We start from the raw sequence: 16,259 nt of genomic DNA on the forward strand, positions 1-16,259 counted from the left end.
CTCTATTTTTTGTCATTTACATAAATGATTTGGATGCGAGCATAAAGAGGTACAATTAGTAACTATGCAGATGACACCAAAATTGGAGGTGTAGTGGACAGCGAAGAGGGTTACCTCAGATTATAACAGGATCTTGATCAGATGGGCCAATGGGCTGAGAAGAGGCAGATGGAGTTTAATTCAGATAAATGTGAGATGCTGCATTTTGGGAAAGCAAATCTTAGCAGGACGTTATATACTTAATGGTAAGGTCCTAGGAAGTGTTGCTGAACAAAGAGACCCTCCCACTCCACCAAGGACATGCAGGTCCTTGGACTCCTCCATCACCAGAACATAACAACACGACGGCTGGAGGAAGAGCGCCTCATCTTCCGCCTGGGAACCCTCCAACCACAAGGGATGAACTCAGATTTCTCCAGTTTCCTCAATTCCCCTCTCCCCACCTTGTCTCAGTTGATTCCCTCAAACTCAGCACCGCCCTCCTAACCTGCAATCTTCTTCCTGACCTCTCCGCGCCCCCTCCACTCCAGCCTATCACCCTCACCTTGACCTCCTTCCACCTATCACATCTCCATCGCCCCTCCCCCAAGTCCCTCCTCCCTACCTTTTATCTTAGCACACACTCCTCATTCCTGATGAAGGGCTCTGGCCCGAAACGTCGAATTTCCTGTTCCTTGGATGCTGCCTGACCTGCTGTGCTTTAACCAGCAACACATTTTCAGCTCTGATCTCCAGCATCTGCAGACTTCACTTTTTACAAGAGTTGGGAGGTCATGTTGCGACTGTACAGGTCATTGGTTAGGCCACTATTGGAATATTGCGTGCAATTCTGGTCTCCTTCCTATCGGAAAGATGTTGTGAAACTTGAAAGGGTTCAGAAAAGATTTACAAGGATGTTGCCAGGATTGGAGGATTTGAGCTATAGAGAGAGAGGCTGAACAGGCTAGGGCTGTTTTCCCTGGAGTGTCGGAGGCTGAGGGGTGATTTTATAGAGGTTTACAAAATTATGAGGGGAATGAATAGGATGAATAAACAAAGTCTTTTCCCTGGGATCGGGGAATCCAGAATTACAGGGCATAGGTTTAGGGTGAGGAGGGAAAGATATAAAAGAGACCTAAGGGGCAACATTTTCACGCAGAGGGTGGTACATGTATGGAATGAGCTGCCAGAGGATGTGGTGGAGGCTGGTACAATTGCAACATTTAAGAGGTATTTGGATGAGTATATGAATAGGAAGGATTTGGAGGGATATGGACCGGGTGCTGGCAGGTGGGACTAGATTGGGTTGGGATATCTGGTCGGCGTGGACAGGTTTGACCGAAGGCTGTTTCCATGCTGTACATCTCTATGACTATACACTTAATAGTAAGGTCCTAGGTAGTGTTGCTGAACAAAGAGACCTTGGAGTGCAAGTTCAGAGCTCCTTGAAAATAGAGTCACAGGTAGATAGGACAGTGAAGAAGGCTTTCCTTTATTGGTCAGAGTACTGAGTACAGAAGTTGGGAGGTCATGTTACGGCTGTATAGGACATTGGTTTGGTCACTTTTGGAATACTGCATGCAATTCTGGTCTCCTTCCTATCGGAAAGATGTTGTGAAACTTGAAAGGGTTCAGAAATGATTTACAATGATGTTGCCAGAGTTGTAGGATTTGAGCTATATGGAGAGGTTGAATAGGCTGGGGCTGTTTTCCCTGAAGTGTCAGAGGCTGAGGGGCGACCTTATAGAGGTCTATAAAATCATGAGAGGCACGGATAGGATAAACTGACAAGGTCCTTTCCCTGGGGTAGTCCAGAAGTAAAGGGCAAGAGGCGCAAGATTTAAGAGACCTAACAGGCAACTTTTTCACCCAGAGGGTGGTACGGGTATGGAATGAGCTGACAGAGGAAGTGGTGGAGGCTAGCACAATTGCAACATTTAAAAGGCATCTGGATGGATATATGAATAGGAAGGGTTTTCAAGGGATATGGGCCAGCTGCTGGCAGGTGAGACTAAATTGGGTTGGGATATCTGGTCGGCATCGATGAGTTGGATCGAAGGGTCTGTTTCCATGCTGTATATCTCTATGACTCTATCATATGTATTTCCATCTTATGAATAAAGTATGCCCAGCTCCCCTTTCTCTCTGGCTGTCATTCTGAAAATGCACATATCCTAAAAATTATTTCCCAGATCTGATCTCCTTGTAATCATGTCTCCCTGTTGGTTACAAACTGATATCCATTAACCACTACTCGTACCAGGAAGTTATTTGTTTTGCAAATGTACATTTAAGTAGGGAGCGTTTGACTTTGCCCTTTTTCCATATTTGATCCTTTTTTTAAAAAAGATGTTTGTACACCAACATAAATGTATCCATACTTTAGGCATAATAAGTAAATTCTGAGAACACACCTCCATCTTCCAGCGGCCTTTTCTGTCCACCATATCCATAGTCTGACGTATTTACTGTGGTAGCTGTGTCCCCACCAATTTTTGCTGCAATCTGTGGAAAAAACATAACTGCAGAGTTGTATTTTTAGGTCATAAGTATACAAAATCCTCCAGTCCCTACCTCACACCACAGCTCTGCAGACATTCCAAAACAAAGCAACTTGTTTGTTCTATTTCAATGAAACTGGCTTAGGATTATGCGAAAAAAAAGTGGACACTGCCATTGACACACTCACTCCACAAATAAAAATGTTAAGCTGCAGAGGTAGGAGGAAATGAGGGAAAAGAAAATATACAATGGATAAGAAGGAATTTATCCCTTTCACTTTTGCCTTACTTCTGATGTTATTTGTGCTCAAAGCTAAACAATTAATAATGGACCTTTCTCACAGCACAGTTTGAATTTCAAAAATTAGAAATTGCTAGAACTCAGGAAGTCTGACAGCATCTGTGGAGAGGAAACAGTTAATGCTCCTGGTCTCTTCCTGCTTTGAAAAAGAATCGCTGGTGCCAAAACGGCAATTTCCAACAATCGCTGATCTCGAGCATCCACGGTTCTTGGATGTTGCGCTTCAATTTCTGTTGCTCGGTACCTGTGAAAACCCCTGTAAATGATGAAATTTGCACGTGCGGAGCCTATTTATAAACAGGTTAAAAATTGCGGATATTCAATTTGGGTCCATGGATATTAATTTTAGTTGTTAGCTTACTTTTTGTCATGGATAACAAATTTGCAATTTGTGATTTAGAGAATAAAGTGGATTTACTGTTATATTCATGATTATTCAAGGTTTGCGTGAAGATTTGTACCTCAGGTGCCAGTCGCCATAGTTGTGGGTATGTTCGCTGAGCTGGGAGGTTGATTTGCAGAAGTTTCATCCCCTTTCTAGGTGAAACCTTTGGTGCTTTGGAGCCTGCTGCATACCCACAACTACAGCAATTCATGATTATTGTTAGGAATATCCAAAGGCATTGGCAATTGCTACGGGACAGAACAATCCACTTTGATTAAGATATGAGGTAGAAATCCATGTTCCAAAATTGATAGTCTTTCCTTTTGATCTGGCTAAAGAAATCTTACCGACCATAGTCTGATACTTCAATGGAGATTTAATGCAACATTAACTGAGACATTCCTTAATTTCTTCTAACAATTTTGAAGACATTTACATATCCATTTTTGGACAAATACTTACATTCTACACAATAATTCTAATGCATCATCAAAATGTTCAGAATAGGACATATTCTCAGATTAGTAGGAAAGGTGTACATTGAAAAACCACTTCAGAACAGTCACATCAGACATGAAATATTAAGTCTATTTCTCTATCTACAAATTCTACTGGACTTGCTGAGTACTTCAAACATTTTCTGTTTTTATTACAGAACCATGGCTATTTCCAGCAGGCTAACGCTATCAGTGATTCTCCTCAAAATCTGCAACTCTGAAAATCAAACTAATGGCTTTTCTTGACTCCTCAGTACCATATCACTAAACTGTACTATAAAATATACAGTACATAGAACATTGAACAGAACAGCACAGAACAGGCCCTTTGGCCCTCGATGTTCCATCAACCTGTGAACAAATCTGAGCCCATCACTCTATACTATCCCATCATCCATACGCTTAACCAAACTGTTTAAATGCCCCTAGTGTTGCTGAGTTGACTACATTGATAGGCAGTACATTCCACACCTTTACCACTCTGAGTAAAGAGCCTGCCCCCTGACATCTATCATCCTTCAATTTGTAGCAATGTCCCCTCGTACAAGCAGATGTCATCATCCTTGGGAAAAGACTCACCATCCACCCTATTTAATGCTTTGATCACCTCTTACGTCTCAATTAAATCCCCTCTTAGCCGCCTTCTCTCCAATGAGAATTGACACAAGTCCCTTAGACTTTCCTCATAAGATCTTTGTTCCAGACCAGGCAACATCCTGGTAAATATCCTCTGCACCTTTTCCAATGCTTCCACATCCTTTTTGTAATGTCATGTCCCCTCCTTGTTCTTCTTAACTCTCTTTAAATCCTTCCTAGCTACGCTAACACTCCATCGCCTTATCTGATCTATCTCACTTCAATGTCACACAAGCCTCCCTCTTCTGCTTAACAAGAAATACCATTTTTTAAGTAAACCACGGTTCCCTAATCACTTCCTCCCTGCATGATAGGGACATACCTATCAAAAACACACAATATCTGTTCCTTAAACCAGCTCCACATTTCGACTGTCCCATCTCCTGCATTTTGCTGCCCGCTTCTCAGCCTCTTAAGTCTTGCCTAATCGCATTATAATTGCCCTTTCCCCATTGTTAATTCTTGCCACGTAACATGTATCTACCCCTTCCCATCACTCAACTACATAATCAAGTTATGGTTACTCTCTCCAACGTGCTCACCTATCACTGAATCAAGCACCTGGCCTGGCTCATCAAGTACCAGATCCAGTATGGCCTCACCTCTTGACAGCCCTTTGACACACTGTCAGGAAACCCTTCTGCACACATTGGACTGAATCCGCTCCATCTGACATACTAGAGTTATAGAATTTCCAGTCCATATTGGGGAAGTCAAAGCCCCCATTATGACCACCCTGTTCCTTTCACTGCTGCCCAGAATCGATTTGGCAATCCTCTCCTCCACATCCCTGGAAATTTGTAGAGGCCTATAAAAAAACTCCCAGCAGCGTGACTCTTCCTCTCCTGTTTCTAACCTCAGCACATACCACCTCAGTAGATGAAACCTCATCAAACATTCTTTCAGCGAACCATTATACTGTCCTTGACTAACAAAGACACGCTCCCCTCTTTACCACCTTCCCTGAAATTAATGAAAGGTCTAAATCCTGGAACCTGCAATAACCATTTCCTGACCTTGCATTATCCATGTCTCAGAAATGGCCACAACATCAAAGTCCCAGGTACATATCCACGCTGCAAGCTCACCTACCTTATTCCAGATACTCCTAGCATTGAAGTAGACACCCTTCAAACCAGCTTGCTGTCTGCCAGCTGTCTGTCCTTGTTTTCTCTACTCATTCTCCTGTGTACCGGAACTACAACACAGGTTCCCATTCCTCAGCTGAGCTAGTTTAAACCCACCCAAATAGCACTCGCAAATTTCTCATCCAGGATATTAGTACCCCTCTGGTTCAAGTGAAGACCGTCCTGTTTACAGAGAGCCCACCTTCCCCAGAATGAGCCCCAATTATCCATAAACCGGAAACCTTCCCTCCTGCATCATCCCTGCAGTCACATGTTCAGCTGATATCTTTCCCTGTTCTTCGCCTCACTATCACGTGGCACGGGTAACAATCCAGAGGCAACAACTTTGTTCTCCTCTTAGCTTCCACAGTAGCTCCCCGAAATCCTACCTTACATCCCTATCCCTCTTTCCATCTATCGCGTTGGTACGTTTGTGGAATAAGACTTGTGGCTGGTCACCCTCTCAATTCAGGACCCCAAAGACACAATCCAAGACATCACAGACCCTGGCACTGGGAGGCAACACACCAACTGTGAGTCTCTTCCATTCCCAACAAACCTCCTATCTGACCCTCTAACTATGGAGTCCCCAATGACTAACATGCTCCTCCTTTTCCCCTTACCTTCTGTGCAACAGGGACAGACTGTGCCAGAAACCTACTCCCCAGTGCATGCCCCGATAAGTCGTTCCCTCCAACAGTACCCAAAACAGAGAATTACCACAGGGGATCCCTGCACTGACTGTGTTTTCCCCCTTCTAACAGTTACCCAGCTTTCTTCATGTCTAGGAGTAACTACTTTCCTGTAACTCTTATCTATCACAGACTCTGCCTCCCAAATGATCTGAAGTTCATCCAGCTCCCCAACGTGGTCTTGGAGAAGCGAGAGTTGGGTGCACTTCCCGCAGATGTACTTGGATGGAACAGTAATGGCGTTGCTCACCCCAAACATTATGCAGAAGGAACATTCCTCTCCCTGCACTGCCATTCCTGCTAGCACCCTTATCAGAAAGTTAAAAAACAGGGAAGCTTACATGATGTGTCCCTTGTGTATAAGGTTAGAGGTGGAGGATAGGTGGGAGGCCCTACAAGGATTGGGTCTCCGGTTTAGAAAACACTCACTCATATAGCTGGGGGGGGGGGGGGGGGGGGAGAGTCCCTCCTTTCCCAGAAATCTCTGCTCTCCAAAGTGCTGTTGCTGCTTAAAGTTTTAAATCAGTGACTCACCTTTCCCAACTCCTGGCTCATTCTGGGTTACAATTCTGTTTCTGCATTTCATCACCCAATGCCAGTAAATCATAAAAGCACATATCTAAACTTCAGCCTTCCACACCATCAATTTGCTCAAATTAAGCATTAAGTTTCAAACCAAGATATTGTCAAAAGATGCCATGGATTATGGAAACTTTAATCCATCCGTGTAGCTGTGCATTGAGATTTAAGTCTGACCCATGTTTAAAATTTACTCCCCACGGGAAACTTTGTATTCAAGCATTGTTTCACGTGAGAGCATTTTCAAAAAAAAATCAGAATAGAACAGCTAACATTTGTCCTTATTTTAAAAAAACAAATTCAGAAGCCTGCTGTGTACATAGAAGGTTAAAGAGGATGAGAGAAGGTCAATGTGGATTACCAGTATGGTGTCAGGCAACTTTAATATTCAAAAATGGTAATAGTAACATGTACTCAGTCGGCCTGGCTGTCTCTGTAGATTGAGCAACGGTCAACATTTCAGGCTTATGATTAGAACTGAAAAGTATCTCTCTGCACAGATGTAGTCTGACCGCTTGAACGTTTTCTATATTACCTGTTTTTAACTCAGGTCTCCAATCTTTTTTTTCACATTTAGAATTCTAATACATTCTCGCCTTCTTTGACAGCTTATAGAAACAGCTGCTTTGGACATATAGTCAAGTAACGGCATTAAGTCAAGAAAGTCAAAAATTCTCAACATAAAACTTACTGAAGGTACTGAATATTTGGATTCATAGAGTCTGATTAGATTAGATTCCCTGTAGCGGGGAAACAGGCCCTTCGACCCAAAACGTCCACACCTGCCCGCCGAAGAGTAACTCACCCAGGCCCATTTCTCTCTGACTAACGCACCTAACCTATGGGCAATTGAGCATGGCCAATTTACCTGAACTGCTTTGGACTGTGGGAGGAAACCGGAGCACCCGGAGGAAACCCACACAGACACCGGGAGAATGTGCAAACTCCACACAGATAGTCACACGAGGCTGGAATCAAACCTGGGACCCTGGTGCTGTGAGGCAACAATGCTAACCACTGAGCCACTGTTCTGCCCCAGAGTCACAGAAACAGACCCTCGGTCCAACCCATCCATGCCGACCAGAGAGCCTAACCTAATCTAGTTCCATTTCCCATATCCCTCTAAACCTTTCCTATTTATATGCCCATCCAGATGCCTTCTAAATGCTGTAATTGGAGCAGCTTCCACCACTTCCTCTGGCAGCGCATTCCATACACGCATCACCCTCTGCGTGAAAGTTAGCCCCTTAGGTTCCTTTTAAATCTTTACCTTCTTACCCTAAACCTATGCCCTCTAGTTCTGGACTCCCCACTCTAGGGAAAAAGACTTTGTCTATTTATCCTATCCATGTCCCTCATTATGTTATAAACCTCTATAAGGTCATCCTTTAGCCTCCGACGCTCCAGGCAAAACAGCACCAACCTACTCAGCCTCTCTGTATAGCTCAAATCCTACAACCCATGGCAAGATCAGATTGTACTGAGGTAAATATTGTCTGAAATCTTTCAAGTTTGCCAACATTCTTACGATTGGTAGGAGACCAGAGTTGCATGCAATATTCCAAAAATGGCCTGACCAATGTCCTGTACAGCCACAATATAACCTCCCAACTCCTATAGTCAGTGCTCTGACCAATAAAGAAAAGCATACCAAATGCCTTCTTCACTACCCTACCTGCCTGAGACTCCATTTTCAAGGAACTATGAACCTACACTCCAAGGTCTTTGTTCAACAACACTCCCCTGGATCTTACCATTGAGTGTATAAACCCTGATCTAATTTGCTTTTCCAAAATGCAGCACCTCTCATTTATCTCAATTAAACTCCATCTGCCACTCAGATTGAACAAGATTAGATTGTACTGAGGTAACCTTCTTTGCTGTCCACTACACATCCAATATCGGCATCATCTGCAAAATTATTAACTTCTACCTCCTATGTTCACATCCAAATCATTTATATAAATAACAAAAAATGACTTACATTTTATTGTGGAGAAACTGTTAAGGTGTCAGTTTTTTGCACTGCAAATACCCACCTGCTGTTTTGTTATGTCAAAACATTTAGTCTCAGATATGGTGACAGACGAACTAATCATTGAACATTTAAGTGAACTTAAACCCACCTGAAAATACAGCTTTCAGATAAATCAAGTGTAACTGGCTTTATCATAAAGTAAGGGGTTTCAATCTTGTCACAAACCTTTCAAGACTATTCTCAGTTGCTGAGTAACATGTCTTGGTTTAGAAGGATACCATGCACTTGACTCAAGAAGAGAATGCAGTACTGAGGTAGATTAGAGTATACGGCAAATTTTCAGATCTTAGGGCCGTGGCAGATGTAAACAGAGCCTTCACTCATGCAGCGAACATAACCAAAAATGCTAAGTCTAAAAAAAAGGGATACTGGATTGGAAGAGGTTACAGTGCCAAACAGGGAGCAAGGGGATGGAGATATTTGAAGAGAGATTAGAATTTTAAGACAAAGGCATCACTTTTCCAGCAAGCAATATACGGTCAGCAAATACATGGCTGACTGGTGAACAGGACTTCGTCAAGAGTTGGAATACAGGCAAGATATCAGGCAACTTCAAATTTGTGGAGGGCATAATTTGGGAAATTGGCCAGATATGTATAGAAACAGTTATGTGCAGAGTCAACAAAGACATGGATGATTATTTCAGCAGATGAGTGGAGTCAGACAAAATGAAATAGATCAAATCAGAATCATTTTGTAACAATGACTAGATGTGGGTTGAAGCTCATCTCAGGGTAAATGCAACAAGGTAAAAGTGGCTGTTTAGGGAAGAAGCATGAGAGTGAGGGTGGGTCTTAGAGTGGGTGATGATTCAGTGAATGAGATTGAACCAGTCACAGACCTCCTCGCTTCCCTAAAAAACCTACCTAAGAAGAACCAGTTACGAAGGAAGTGGAAAAATGTTCAGATTGCTGCCATGAACAGAACTCTTAAGCAACGGGAGGCAGTACCAACAAGCAAGCACCATTCACGATATCAGCCACCTTGGGAACTGGGTGGTCAAGAATTCAGTGGGGGCAGGATTGAATGGGTAGGTTGAGGGGTTTACGCACAGGCTAAGCTCATTTTGTGCATGAAGGGAGATCAGAAACAAAACAGAGAAAGACATAACTTTGCAGAGAAACCATGAGACCCAGCAGGCTAGAGGGAGCAAAGCAGTAGGCAATAATTTATCTTAACGAATTTTAACACAAGACATAGATTAAAAGAGTGCATGGCCTCTTTCACTTGAAGGAGACAAAAATGGTTATGAGCAAAAATATGTAAATTAGGGAATTTTATCACAGTGAACAGCTGCAAAAATGCTGGGACTGTTGTATTTCAACTATCGGTCTCTCATGTCTTGGGTTGTTTAATTTGAAAAAATAATAATTTTAAACAATACAATACAATCAAAGAACCAAAAGAAACAGGCTTCTAGTTACTGAGGTAGAGAGAGTGGTGAAGGCAGCCTTTGGTATGCTTTCCTTTGTTGGTGAGACTATAGAGTATAGGAGATAAGAGGTCATGTTGTGGCTGTCCAGAACTAGACGGAATAGGTTTAGGGGGAAATGGGAAAGATATAAAAGAGAACTAAGGGGCAACTTTTTCACGCAGAGTATGTATGTGTTATGAAAGGAGCTGCCAGAGGAAGTGGAGGAGGCTGGTACAATTATAGCATTAAGACGACAACTGAATGGGTTATATGAATAGGAAGTGTTTCGAGGGATATGGGCCAAGTGCCGGCAAATGGAACTAGATTAGGTTAGGCTCTCTGGTCAGCATGGATGGGTTGGACCAAGGGTCTGTTTCTGTGCTGTATGACTAAGGAAGGGGCAAAATAACAAGCGACTGCCGGCAATTTAAAACAAACTGCTGGGAAAAAGGAGTCGAGAGATCACAAAATTCAATTCTGGAATTAGCTGTTAAAACAAACCTAATCATATTTCCAAGATTGACTCATGTCTCACAAACTTGATTGAGTTTTTTTTTGAAGTAGTAACAGAGAGGATTGATGAGGGCAGAGTGGTAGATGCGATCTATATGGACTTCAGTAAGGCGTTCGTCAAGGTTCCCCATGGGAGACTAGTTAGCAAGGTTAGATCTCATGGAATACAAGGGGAGAACTCACCATTTGGATACAGAACTGGCTCAAAAGGTAGAAGACAGAGGATGTTGGTGGAGGGTTGTTTTACAGACTGAAGGCCTGTGACCAGGGAAGTGCCACAAGGATCGGTGCTGGGTCAACACCTTTTCATCATTTATATAAGTGATTTGAACATGTGCACAAGAGGTTTATTTAGAAAGTTTTCTGATGAGTTGTAGCAGACAGCGAAGAAGGTTACCTCAGATTACAACGGGATCTTGATCAGATGGGTCAATGGGCAGAGAAGTGGCAGATGGAATTCAATTTAGATAAATGCGATGTGCTGCATTTTGGGAAAGCAAATCTTAGCAGGACTTATACACGTAATGGTAAGGTCCTAGGGAGTGTTGCTGAACAAAGAGACCTTGGAGTGCAGGTTCATAGCTTCTTGAAAGTGGAGATAGGGTAGTGAAGGCGGCGTTTGGTATGCTTTCCTTTATTGAGTATAGGAGTTGGGAGGTGATGTTGTGGCTGTACAGGTCATTGCTTAGTCCACTGCTGGAATATTGAATGCAATCGGAAAGATGTTGTCAAACTTGAATGTGTTCAGAAAAGATTTACAAGGATGTTGCCAGGTTTGGAAGATTTGAACTATAGGAAGAGGTTGAATAGTCTAGGGCTGTTTTCTCTGGAGTGTCGGAGACTGAGGAGTCACCTTATAGAGGTTTATAAAATTATGAGGGACATGGATAGGATAAATGGACAGTCGTTTCCCTGGGGTGGGGGAGTCCAGAACTAGAGGGGCATAGGTTTAGGGTTAGAGGGGCATAGGTTTAGGGTGAGAAGGGAAAGATATAAAAGAGACCCAAGGGGCAGATATAGGGATAAGAGTTGGTATGAACACTGATTGGCAAGGAGTTTAACGCTTGCTCAAGTATCCACAATCTGATTTCTTACACACTAATACATCTCAGTTGAGTAGTAGTCAAGAGAAAGCAGAGGAATATTTCTGATCAAGTGGTTCAGATTTGAAAGACACAAATTCGTATCGGATTTACAGATTTAATTTTGTGTTCACTTGACTATGAAATGTTGAGCTTCATTTGGCATGAGGATACAACTTACGCAACAATTCCACATTGCTGCATTGAAACAGGAGCACCTCGAATCTGCTCTGCCTTCCTTCATGGCTGATCTGGCCTCTGATCGAATTTCCCACCCTTGATCTCTCTATAACCTTTTGTTTTAAATAAATGCCTTTTTCTTTGTTAAAGTTTAAAGCAGCATCAGCACGGGGAGGTGAGGAGAAAATTATTTCTGAATCAGTAAATAGCTCAATTAGAAAACTTTCACCTGCACGCACCCCCTTCTTTTCACTATTTGTAACACTTTCGTGCCGAGTTTTCTTCATAATCCATCACTGGGTCTCAAATCTGGTTGCAATTAGCAAAACATGGGATTTTTTAAAAAACTTGCGTTGTGGGGAAATGGAGAGAAAGAGGAGGGGGGAAAAAAGATCGCCGTAGCCCACTTTACTTCAGAGGGGAGAGGCTGCTTTCTCCTTTAAGTCAGGAGAGTACTGCACGAAGTCATGAAATGGGACATCAGTATTCGAGCAGAGGCAGAGAGGGCGATTATAACAAAGAGTTGAGAGAGGGGGAGGGGGCAACATGTGCTGGAGAAATCCAGGTCGGAGAACGGGAATATCGGATCTGAAACAGGCTGAGAATATAATAGGAGAACGGGGGAGGGGGAGAAGAGAGAGAGAGAGAAAGGAAGAAAGAGGCGGGACTCAATTTGACAAAGAAGCCCCGCCAGATGAGCGGGCGCCGGGGACAGAAGGGAATCAACTGGTCGGCCGCTTCCCATTCTCCCACTCACTCCACTTTACAACCGATCGGTGCCGGCTGAGACACCGCGGCCCGAGACTCTCCCCCTCGTTCAGTCGCCCCACAACCGGAGACACTTCAGCACGACGCCCCACCCCCACCCCCGGGGCCGGGGCCTTCTACCCGCCCCGCCAGCCCAGGCCTGCCCGCCTGCCCGCGATCCGGGGCTGAGGTAAACGGCGAGCGCGGCGCTCTCCCACCTGCCTCGCCCGCTGAAGGGCGTCGGCGAAAGCGTCGTTCTTGAAGCCGCCGGCACCTCCAGCCCCGGCGCCGCCGCCGCCGCCACCTGCCGCTCCTCCGCCCCCGCCGCCGCCAGCTGCAGCGCCAGCACCGCCGCTTGCTCCTCCCGCTCCGCCGCCACCGCCGCTAGCACCACCGCTTAACGTGCTGGGAGGCGCCACTGCTGAATATTCGGCCATCTTTTTCTGGGTGGTTTTTTTCTCTCTTCTCTGTGAGAGGAAACGAGGCCTCGGCACGGACCCGGGGGGAACTAGTCCAAAATGGCCGACACACCGAAGAAGGCAGGGCGGAGAAGCCGCGGACTAACTCTCGCGATACTTCGGACCCGGGCTCGGGACCAACGGCAAAGGGGGCGTGGCCAGTGCTGAACGTAGCCGCGTCAGCGCGAATGGGGCGCGGCCAGAACTGGGCGTGGTTTCATCGCGGTGTGGGCGGGGCTAGTCTGAAATGGGCGTCACTTAAAACATTGAACAGCCCAGCACATTGCAGACTCTTCGGCCCGCAATGTTGTGTCGACCTGTGGAACCAATCTGAAGCCCATCTAACCTACACTATTCCATTGTTGTCTATATGTTTATCCAATAACCATGTAAACCATAAAGGGCGGCACGGTGGCACAGTGGTTAGCACTGCTGCCTCACAGCACCAGAGACCCGGGTTCAATTCCTGACTCAGGCGACTGACTGCGTGGAGTTTGCATGTTCTCCCCGTGTCTGCATGGGTTTCCTCCGGGTTATCCAGTTTCCTCCCACAGTCCAAAGATGTGCAGCTCAGGTGAATTGGCCATGCTAAATTGCCCGTAGTGTTAGGTAAAGGGGTAAATGCAGGGGAATGGGTGGGTTGCACTTTGGCGGGTCGGTGTGGACTTGTTGGGCTGAAGGGCCTGTTTACACACTGTAAGTAATCTAATCTAAATGCCTTAAAGTTGGTGAGCCTACTACTGTCACAGGCAAGGTGTTCCACACCCCACTGTTCTCTGAGTAAAGAAACTGTCATTTCTCATCACCCCTCAATTTAAAGCTATGTCCCCTTGTGCTAGCCATCACCATCCGAGGCAAAAGGCTCTCACTGTCCACGATATCTAACCCTCTGATTATCTTATATGTCTCAATGAAGTCACCTCTCCACATTCTCTCTAATAAAGTCCCTCAGCTATTCCTCATATGACCTTTCCTCCATACCAGGCAACATCCTCGTAAATCCCCTCTGAACCCTTTCCAAAGCTTCCACATCCTTTCTACATGCAGTAACCAGAAGTGTACACAATACTCCAAGTACAGTCGCACCAGAATTGTGTACACGCGCAGCATGATCTCATGGCTCCAAAACTCAATCCCTCTACCAATAAAATCTAACACACTGTACGCCTTCTTAACAACCCTATTGACCTGGGTGGCAACTTTCAGGGATCTATGTACGTAGACACCAAAATCTCTCTGCTCAGTTACACTACCAAGAATCTTACCATTACCCTCTTTATTCCTGTTGCTCCTTCCAAAGTGAATCACCTCACATTTTTCCACATTAAACTGAATTTGCATCTCTCAGCTCAGCTCTGCAGCTTATCTATGTCCCTCTGTAACTTACAATATCCTTTAGCACTATCCACAACTCCACTGACTTTAGTGTCATCTGCAAATTTACTAACAAGTGGGAGATGGCATGGGGTAGGGTGACACTAGGCACATGGACACACAAGATGGCCACTGAACCATAAGTTGGCCACAAGATGGCCGCCAGATCACAATATGGAGAGAGACAGCAGAGCAAACATAGATACTGCCTGGGGCCACCAGAATGCCAATACAATGCACTCACAACCTAGCTTAAGGCAGGTAGAGGAGAGAATGCACATGAGTAGAGTATACTTCCCACCTACGTCTCTGGGTCCAGCCAACATCTTTGATAGAAATGCTAACTTTTTGAAACGGACTCTATGCAAAGTGTTAATAAGGGCTGAAGAAGGGCTTATGACCAAAACGTTGATTCTCCTGTTCCTTGGATGCTGCCTGACCTGCTGTGCTTTTCCAGCAACACATTTTCAGCTCTGATCTCCAGCATCTGCAGTCCTCACTTTCTCCGCAAAGTGCTAATAGTCAGGACTGCAGTAATTGTCCTTCTCAGGAAGAGCAATTAGCACCCATTACTACAGCAATGGACTTCGCGCAGACATCGAAACTGACAATGTCTGCACTGAAACTGACAATGACCACACTGAAATTAACAAAGGTTGTGCTGGAACTGACAATGACTGCATCGAAATGATCATCGATTATCCAATGTTTACAATAAACAAACTATGTTACAGAGACAAGAACCTCATCACTGACCTATTATATTACAAAATGTATAAAAGTATCTTGACATGTGCTCCGGGTTGAGAGTAGACTTGCAGCTGACCACTGCGCTGTTGGTGTCTTTTTCTCCCCGGAATTCCAGTATTTCCTTGAAAAATAAACTCTGTCGTTGAACCACAATTCTGATTCTGAGGCTGGTGATTTTCCCCACAACATAACCCACCCTTCTATGCCCTCATTTAGGTCATTTATAAAAATGACAAACAGTAGTGGCTCCAAAACAGATCCTTGCAGTACATGATTGGTAACTGAACTCCAGGTTGAACATTTCCCATCAACCAGCACCAAACCCCTCCTGTTTGTATGCCACTGTGTCACCGACTCTGATGGGTCTTCTTTCAGCTACCCAACTTCAGATCCAAAATGTTAAATCACTCTCAATCTCATGCATCCATATTTTCTGCAACAGCCTACCGTGGGGAACTTTATCAAACCCCTTACTGAAATCCATATGCACCAAATCAACTGCTTTACCCTCATCCACCTATTTGGTCACCATCTCAAAGAACTCAATAAGGTTTGTGAGGCACAACCTAACCTTCACAAAACCATGCTGACTATCCCTAATCAATGTATTCCTCTATGGATGATTATAAATCCTATCTCTGATAAACTTTTTCAACACTTTACCTACAACTGAAGTAAGGCTCACAGGTCTGCAAATACCAGGATTGTCTCTACTTCCCATCTTGAACAAGTGGACAACATCTGCTATTCTCCAGTCTTCTGGCACTATTCCTGCAGACAATGATGACATAAAGATCAAAGCCAAAGGCTCTGCAATCTCTTCTCTGGCTTCCCAGAGAATCATAGGATAAATCCCATTCCATTCCATCCAGGGGATTTATCTATTTTCACACTTTCCAGAATTGCTAACATCTCCTCCTTGTGAACGTCAATCCCATCTAGGCTAGTAGCCTGTATCTCAGTATTCTCCTCGACAACATTGTCTTTTTCTAGTGTGAATACTGAC

At 44.4% G+C, this 16,259-nt stretch overlaps 1 protein-coding gene across 2 annotated transcripts in view; it reads right to left on the reverse strand.

The window, feature by feature from the left end:
• Positions 1-13,227, reverse strand: part of fubp1 (far upstream element (FUSE) binding protein 1) — a 44,143-nt gene extending 30,916 nt beyond the window's left edge. Inside the window, exons 1-2 of one of the 2 annotated variants that reach the window (XM_060830632.1) lie at positions 12,890-13,227; positions 2,394-2,484 (exon numbers count right to left, since the gene is read on the reverse strand). In XM_060830632.1, coding sequence (XP_060686615.1) covers positions 2,394-2,484; positions 12,890-13,108 — 310 coding nt within the window. In that variant the 5' untranslated portion in view covers positions 13,109-13,227. The remainder of the gene's footprint in view (positions 1-2,393; positions 2,485-12,889) is intronic. The other variant, XM_060830631.1, reaches the window with a different exon arrangement.
• Positions 13,228-16,259: the final 3,032 nt, after the last annotated feature.

The sequence above is a fragment of the Hemiscyllium ocellatum genome, chromosome 9, assembly GCF_020745735.1.
Source record: "Hemiscyllium ocellatum isolate sHemOce1 chromosome 9, sHemOce1.pat.X.cur, whole genome shotgun sequence".
NCBI lineage: Eukaryota > Metazoa > Chordata > Chondrichthyes > Orectolobiformes > Hemiscylliidae > Hemiscyllium > Hemiscyllium ocellatum.